Source organism: Macrobrachium nipponense, chromosome 1, assembly GCF_015104395.2.
Source record: "Macrobrachium nipponense isolate FS-2020 chromosome 1, ASM1510439v2, whole genome shotgun sequence".
NCBI lineage: Eukaryota > Metazoa > Arthropoda > Malacostraca > Decapoda > Palaemonidae > Macrobrachium > Macrobrachium nipponense.
In genome coordinates, this window is record NC_087200.1 from 187,880,484 (window position 1) to 187,889,618 (window position 9,135).

A 9,135-nucleotide genomic window follows, 5' to 3' on the forward strand; every position below is an offset into this window, starting at 1 on the left:
AAGACTTTATTGCATTTTCTGAAACATGCTAACGCTATTAACGAACTTGTAATAGCTGCTTATGGTAATGGATGTAATTAAGGGAGCATAAAAGAGCAATAAATGGAAAAAATTATTGATCCACGAATCTTACCAAGAATGAGGATTATTATCCACCGTAGTGACATTTTTTTTAACGTAATTTTACAGTTTTAAAGAAAGGTCTTGTTGCATTATATCCACCGGAACTATCTTGGCAAAAGATAAACCGGCACAGATGACCATAGCTGTCATGACGTCATAATATGGTATTCAATCTACTAGAACGTTTGTATTATTGGAGCTATTTACATTGCTGTTATTTTAGGCCTACGATTCTGCTAGCAGCAAACCCATCGCTAGGATCTCGTAAAAAATAAAATAAAAAGCAAATACGTCCGTAGAAACAAGACTTCAGTGAACGTTCAAGGCATAAAATATAATCGAATAAGAAAATGCAATAAAAGGAGGTAAAATATAAAATAACCAGGACAAGTATAAGTCTATACTTACGTGTTCGGGAGTGACGCAGTCGTGGATACTCATGTCGCCTATGCCAAAGAGGGCTTCCCCTTCGGAGTCTAAAACAGCACAATATGTCGCCGTGGAGGCGCCCTCCAGGCGTGCCAGTCCCCTGCAGTCCTTCGGGAGGAGAGTTAGTTTTTATTTTATTTTATAATTGTAAAAAAGTTTTCATCGAATTTCACAGTAAGGTGAAAATAACCGACAGAAAGTATAATAATCATACTTTCACTCACGCCTATAAAGTATATTACACCACACAAGTATATACATCACATACATACATACATACATATATATATATAGATATATATATATATATATATATATATATATATATATATATATATATATATATATATTCTTTAACACAAGGCAGGGGCTGTTCCATAAATATAAAAAAAAACAACAACGCTACACTGGCACATTCATACAGTAAATGGTTATATCATGAATGAACTCCTTGCGATAGGAATTTTATACTGACTTTTCGTACCAGTGAAATTAAATACAAAGGTTTGAAACTACAAAGGTTGGCATATCAGCTCTACTCTATCTCTCTGATGGAGAATAGACAAACCCCAGCTCTATGCTAGCATTGTGTATCACACGACTAAGATGATTTTACGTTACGGTGCAAGACTGTAGTAACAAGAAGTTACATCAACTACAAGAGGAGTTTACATTACCTTCTACACAAGGCAAAGAAGTCTAAAGACACTTCAATGTGGTTATGCTACTCGACACTATGAAGTCAAAATCTTGCTTGCAATAAATCAAATACAATATACAGTAACACGCAACACAGGTTTAACAATAAGAAACCAATTCTTAGTATTAATTTGTGTCCAGAGATGTTATGTTAGTCAGGTATGCACCATTTGCTTTCGGGCACTCTTAACCTAGAAAACTACGTACAGCATCTGTTTTAAAATATTGAAATAAATTGGCATATACTCCAACAGTTTAACACCTTAAGCGATGTGGCTGGTATTCAAACTAAAAGCCTGTCTACTGTTTTCAGCGATACAGTAATCTCAGCAACTATGATAACTCTTCAAGATAAAGCGACTATAAAATTACAGCACTCCAGGCGTTTAACTTTTATCTTAGAATAAACCTACAATTAAGGACATCTTTTTCTCACAGAATTTTAACCTTCTTACAGAGATCTTTTCATTTTATAAGTTGGAATTGATGTTCAGAGACTTAATTTTAAATGTAATATCTTAGACATTTAATTTATGTTTAGGGACTCCTTCCTAAAGGGTATATCATTAATTTACAATGAGTATAGAAATCACTTTATAACTTTCAAAACAGCAATGGAATGTTAAACCACTGACTAAAACACTGACCCATTTCATCCAAATTTGTCCAGACATGTGTTAAACAACATATTCATATTAAGGATATCATTAGACCATAAATGAACATATGTCTCAAACCAAGTATATTTTGATAGTTTCTCTTAGTTTAAGCTGTGGCACACTTGTCCCTGTAGTGTTGTACTGTAACGAAACCCTAATTGGGATTATTTGGTCCCCGTCAGTATCAAGCAAACCACTTCAGCACAGTCGACTTTTTGAAAACCATTCGCCCATAAATAAGCGTTTGTCTTTGTTTGCTTTACTTCACTAGCTGGACAAACATCCATTGTGAAAATAATGCAGGGATAAAATTGTTTTCCAGTTTCCATAACATCAAATGCTTTGGGGGACAATTTGCACCCCAAATCGAAAAACGAGACATGCACTAAGAAAACAGGCAGGCTGAGAGACACAGATATAAAAGCCTAGATGCCGCATCGGCCGCTAGCTGAAATAGGCTGGCGCACGTTATCAGGCCCGCCATCTTGGCGGCTGGTAATTCAAAACAATGCAGCAGGCTGCAGTATATGACGTTTTTTCGCCACTATTCGCTTAATATTTGCACGGATTTTCTTGTCTGATGGCTCGTTACAAAGCTTACATAATTCCCTACAAGGATCTAATAAAATAAAAAAAGTTTGTTCCTTATTGTTTGAAAGTTAACTTGCAATGACTTTGTTTTAGCAGGTAGCAGGAGGTGGGGGCTAGTTGTACACAAATGTTAATATTTACCCATAACTATTGCTGTAAACAATAATTTGGAATGCTGTGATAAGACAGCCTACGAAAAAAAATGGTTAAAACAATATTATTAATTTGGGCCATTAGGTCAATGGGGTAAATCGTGTATGTTGGACACTAATTTGATGTTTCTAGATTTCTTCACTGCATTATAGTTAGGCAATATTAAAGTGTTAATCTGGTCCTTGTATAAGAACTAAATGGCCAAGCAAGGCACATAATGAGTTTTTGTTGATGTTTTGATATAGCCTGCTAATTTCATATCAATGTATATAGATATCATTACAATGTAGTATCATTAAACTGTTGGAAACAGCAATGAAAAAAAAACTTGTTTAAACTGCTGGGATATTTATAAATAAATGCACAGATGTACAATAAATGTTATAGATACATTCAATGTAAGAACAACATATCATGAAAATAAATCATTGTGCAATACATTTTGAGAGTTGTTACTTCAAAGTATAGGCTTAATACCCATAGGCCACCCACAGCTTTAAATTTACATGCGTGACCAAACCAATGAACAGTTAGCTGAAAAAAAATTAGACTGGCCTTATGATTGTGGCCTAGGCTGAAAGGCTCGGTGGGGCGGGGGGGGGGGGGGTGGGGGGAGGGGGGGGGGGGGGGGGTGGGGGGGGGGGGGGGGGGGGAGGGGGGCGGTACTATGACCGGGTATACAGGTTGCTCTTCAGGATTGGCTCATTTTGGCAATTTTGGTCTAGAGATGGGGTCCCCTTCTGGAAGGGTAGAAGTATAGAGGTGGCCCAGGCCCTTACCCCAAATAAGGTGTAATGATTTGGGACCTTGACAACACAGGTATGGAGATGAGCTATATTGAACTGTTAATGCTTGCCATAATGATATATCCTAGCCTGAGCAAATTAAAAAGGTAGTTTTGTCGAAAAAGTTTAATTTCTATAGAATTATTTCACCATATTAAATTAGGTCTAGAGATAAAGTCACTTTTGCGACTATACGAGGTCTCTTGATCCCCCTAACTTTTTCCAAAGCCAGGGGTCTAGAGGGTCAGAACTCACTGAGGGAGCATCCCATTCCAATGAAGAAACCATCCACCCCCCAGGCTCAAAAGGAAGGCAGGCAGAGATGCAAAAGGCTATATAATTACAGAAATCCTAGTTATTTAGGCTAAACCCTACAGTATTTGACTTAAACTTGTAGGCCTGCCAAAAAACAAAAAGATTTGGGTTATTTTAATAAGAGCACTTCAGAGACAAAAGATACTTTAAGTTGCACACGATTCCAATAGCTGAGGCCTACTTTAGTATCCTGTCTTATTCACAGCATTTCAATTTATTGTTTACCAGAAATAGTTATGGGAAATATAACATTTGTGTAAAACAAACTTAGCCCCCCTTCCCCCTACCCTGCTAAAACAAATCATTGCAAGTTACTTTCCAAACAATAAGGAACAAACTTTATTTTTATTAGATCTTGTAGGGAATTATGTAAGCTTTGTAACGAACCATCGACAAGAAAAAATCCGTGCAATTATTAAGCGAATAGTGGCGAAAAAAAACGTCATTTACTGTAGTCTGCTGGATTGTTTGAATTACCGCGCCAAGATGGCGGACCAAAAATGATGACGTATGCCCTGGCCGGCGATGCGGCATCTAGGCTTTTATATCTATGCTGGGAGAGGCCTAATAAACTACATCTTAAATACACTTAATTGTAATTTCACACACCATCTATATGAGTTTAAGCTGTCTGAATAACCACATTAGACTAAAATGTTACTCAGATTTTAAGACAGTTAATAACATACTAATGGATTGTACGTCTGTCACTGTAGAAATGTTTCAAACGCTAAAAGATCCAAACAATGGATTTTACTATAATGAAATCCATTTCTGAGCCATGAAAGAATCTCTTGGAAGTAACATCACTATTTCAGATCGAAAGGGTTAAGCATTATTTGTGGATTACTTCTTCGTGGATACAGGATTCCAATAACTTCTCTTTACTAGTGGTGGACAGTAAACATAAGGAGAAATACTATTTCAATGACTTTCCGTTATTTCTAATCTAATTGATTTTAATACACCTTGTTGAACACTTGTTTTTTTCCCTTACATTTACCTGTTCTAAACTATAATGAATTAATACTCAACTTGGCTCATATGCGCTAATTCTTCAGTTTTTTTATGTCTATTCAAGGATTTCTCAATGTATGGTATAAGCCCAGGGTAGAGCTTAGTATGGTGTGAGTGTGTGGCTGTCAGGTCTTCACATTTGCAATTGTACTAGCTTGATGTCTGGACTTGTTAACGTGTCACAATGAAAACTTGGTCACATTATCTGGAATTCTAGAAATGTGGTTATAACCCTTGAAGTTCTGGTTCTTTACATTATACATTCTCTGGTCAACAAAACAAACTCATGCTTTAGTGTATGGCTTGTTCCCTCTAGACCTATGGAAAGAGGTCCCATGGAAGGCTAGGAAGGCCAGTATTCTAACTGGATGAATTAAAAACTTTAGGCAGGGCAGCCTATGAGAGATCTGAGTGCTTGACTGGTCAGATCTTCTGGCACATCCCTGGTATGTGGGGGCTGTCATTGTGTCTTCTGAGCATTTACGCAAGTTACTGGAATTAGTTTGACGGTGATGACTGGAGAAAGTTTCTGCAGGTAGAAAGCTGTTTTTAGCTTCTCACTACTCTTAATGAGGAAATTACTTTTGGGAAGGGGATCTATAACTCTTTTCTCACTAAGATTATTTATTGATTAGAGCACAGCTGAACACAGGCAGTATTACTCTGAAGGGAATATATGGGGGATGAGGAGAAGGAGAGTTACAAAATGGGTAAGGCATGATAGGTAGCATGGGGTTTAAGTCAAGATAGAAATTTATGATAGGATTGTTGGACCAATTCTGCTTTATGGAAGGGAAGTGCAGATGATGACAATGACAGAAAAAAAAAGGTTGAGCAGCTGTGATGATCTTTTCACAAATTACATGAGGTACAGAAAGATGAAAGTGAAAAGGTTGGTATTCTACCGTTGAGATCTGATCTGTTTTTTGACACAGCATGTAGACATAAATGTTATTACATTAATAGCCCACTGGTGGCCAGGGCCAGGTAAGGCAGGTAATGCTGGTGGAACATGCAAGCCCATAATAGTAAGGGTGCTCTGTGATTGGTTTAAATCTTACCTGACAGGGATTACAAGCCTGTTTCTGATCTGTGATTGCTGGCCTGTCAAATAGTATAATATTTACTCTCTATTTTCTAATACACACACACACACAGATATATATATATATAATATCTGTGTGTGTGTGTGTGTGTCAAAAGCAGATCAAACCCCAGCAATAGAATTTTGCAGGCTTTTTGAGCAAGCTTAGTTAAAACAAAACCACTAAGGTAGTCTGTTCTAAGCATCCTGTATGAGCTAACCTTTAGACTGGCGACCCTTTAACTATTAGCAAAGACAATCATCTGCCATTGATGACTTTGGTGCACAATACAAAGTCCTATCCAGAACAGAAATTAATGGGGTTCAGCTGGGAATAAATTATGAAGAACTTACACACAAACAACGACTCCAAAACTAGAGACTACCTGACTACCATAGCAAGTCTGATATGAGGAGACATCTCCTTTAGTGCCAAGGGATAAAACCACCCCCTGTGACACCAATACGGACGTCCAGCTCCTCCCTTTGGCCCAGATCTCTACAAAAAGAGATGTTTCACCTATCCATGGACTTCTTCCCCTTAGAACAACACCCGAACTAGAGACAAAGATTTATATGGTATTTTAACCCCCCTACTTCACCACATTTTCAGATATATATATTTTGGAGTTCGCATAGCGTATTAGCGTATGTTCCACACAAATTTAATATTTTATTTACCCTTTTTGTGGTGGGGAGCTCTGTAAGCTCTACGCTTCGCTGCCGAACCGATATTCAACTGGCAAGTGCAGCAGTCACTATTGCAGGTTTGTGCATCCATCGAAGGACTTCGCCTAGCCCGGTCACCATCGGGCCTACTGTCTTAACAAAAGCATGCCGAATTTCTAAAGTAACTGCCGTGTTTCTGAGCATCCTTTGCATGATTTACTTTAACAGGCTTGGTTTTTGAAAGCCCAATTTCAGGCTTCCCGCGGATTAACTAACAAGGTAGTACTACGCCTTTGTCATTAGTATTTGGTTCAGTAATTATGGTACAAAAGTCCATCAGAAGTATTTGTATCTCAGCAGGCTCCTTCCAAGCTTAGAGGTACGGTGTTTCTCATTGTTTGTTCGCGTAGAAATGCCAAGGTAAAAAGTTGGTAACTTAGGTGATTCAAGTCTTCTCATCATTCCTATTATTCTCTTTCAAAACTCATGGAAGATTCGACTTCATTGCCTCATGTGGTGTGACAGTTTTTGTGAACAAAAAATAAACTGCGAAACAATATCTACAGATCAATCGGTGACGAAGTATCGTCTATGTTTGTTCTTTATAGTTTTGTGTAATTATTTAGACTCAGCGGTTGTTTGAAATGGATACCAAGTCCGATTATCGAAGAAAAATTTTAAATTTTTGAAAGAATTCAGAAAATTTCTAAGACTTTCTGTACAAAAAAATCCTACAAACATGGTTTTACACACGTGCTCATTTACATAAATGTCTTACACATGACTTAGTATGTATCTAATTCTTGTCATTTTCAAATATAAATTTACTGAAATTTTCCTTGAATTTTGGACCAGGAATCTGATTGTGAAAAGAGGGCTAATCTTTGCTTTATTTACAACTGACAAAACGGATAACCTCGTTATGTTCAGATGACTTCGAAACAGCAACAAGGCTACTTGCGTGTTCTGGCGGTTAGATGGGATTGGGGAAAATGAACAATACGATTTCTCCCTGCTGTTGCATGTGGCCATGGGCGTTCAAAGTTCAATGACAATCTATACCAGAGTCAAATTATTCAGAAAAAAGGAGGAAAAGTAACTTGCTTAATCTTTCACCTGCACCGGTATGCATTTTAGGTTGGGTCAGGATTCAGGAAGGACCAACTGTCCAGATAATTTTGAATCTGTCAACGGACTCTGAGCCGGTTCAAGTTCTCACATTCAAAATACAAGACGATGTAGTCTGCGCGCGTGCGTGCGTTTATGCACATGTAAATGTGTGCGTGTATTGTTTGCTTGTTTGTATGGTGTTTTTACGTTGCACAGAACCAATGGTTATTTCAGCAACGGGACCAACTGGCTTTACGTGACTTCCGAACCACGTCGAGAGTGAAACTTCTATCACCAGAAATACACATCTCTCACACCTCAATGGAATGCCCGACAATCGAACTCGTGGCCACCGAGGTAGCAGGTCAAGACCATACCGATTACGCCACTGAGGCGCTCGTGTGTGTGTATGGTACGCACGTACGTGTAGATATGTGTCCGAATTAAAATCTATTTAGTTTTGTTCATCTCGTGAGAAACTCATTATAATCCAATTCTGCGTGAAGTGGACCAGGAATAACAAAACGAACAGTACTAAAGTTGCAAAATAACAAGTGCTCTGAAGTAATTTTTCGTCCTTATCAGTGCTAATGAGGATATAGTATAATCTGAAGACAGATATTTTCATAGTTTTCTAGTAATAAACAGTACGCAAACATTCTCCTGTTCAATTAAAATTTCTTTTTCACTTCTCTCCCATTTATCCATACCATCAGAATAATAACCTTTTAAAAAAAATCGAAAGTAATGAGATTCTTTCAAAGACCACAGACAGACACGGAGGTCTTCTCGCCAGAAACCCGAACATTTTATTTCGTCGAATATTGCCAACCAGGAAAAAATATCTCCAGAGACAAAGGCGAATTTATGATCGCTCCTCCAGCGACGTGACGGCCCCACGTTGTCATCACATCGTCGGAGAGGTGTCCTGTTTTACATATCTTCATGCATCAGAATTCAGTCTGAAACTTTTTCTGAACGAGCGAGACATCTGGGGATTTTCGTGTCAGACCCCGTGTGCGTGTTTCGAATAAAAATACGATATTCATCTTATTTACGGAGTCACGCAGGGGCGTTTTAACATTCGCTACATACAACTACTGCGTAAGAGTATCTTCCATCCAAGGCCTTGCTTCCTTCATATATTGGCGGAGGGCCTAGTCTTTTACTGAAAAGTACGACTGCAAGGTAACAGCTGTCCTTTTAGTCGCCTTTTACGACATGCAGGACCTACGGTGGTGGTATTCTTACACCCATACACACCAATCACATATATTATTACCCTATATATATATATATATATATATATATATATATGGCTATATATATATATATATATATATATATATATATATAATATTATATATATATATATATATATTTCATAACCATATCTGTAAAACATGTATAACATTCATACAGTGACAACATACTGATGGCTTGGATGACGCCATTTGCAAACATCCGATACCCCGATAACCTAGCGGTCGGCCAAAGAAAC

At 37.8% G+C, this 9,135-nt stretch overlaps 1 protein-coding gene across 5 annotated transcripts in view; it reads right to left on the bottom strand.

Moving 5' to 3' along the window:
• Nucleotides 1-9,135, bottom strand: part of LOC135219934 (uncharacterized) — a 276,412-nt gene that overhangs the window by 132,102 nt on the left and 135,175 nt on the right. Inside the window, exon 1 of one of the 5 annotated variants that reach the window (XM_064257160.1) lies at nt 532-657. The exons of the other annotated variants lie outside the window; for them this stretch is intronic. Within the exon in view, the coding sequence (XP_064113230.1) occupies nt 532-564 (33 nt within the window). The 5' untranslated portion in view covers nt 565-657. Of the gene's footprint in view, nt 1-531; nt 658-9,135 lie in introns of those variants that run through there. 5 annotated transcript variants of the gene reach the window in all.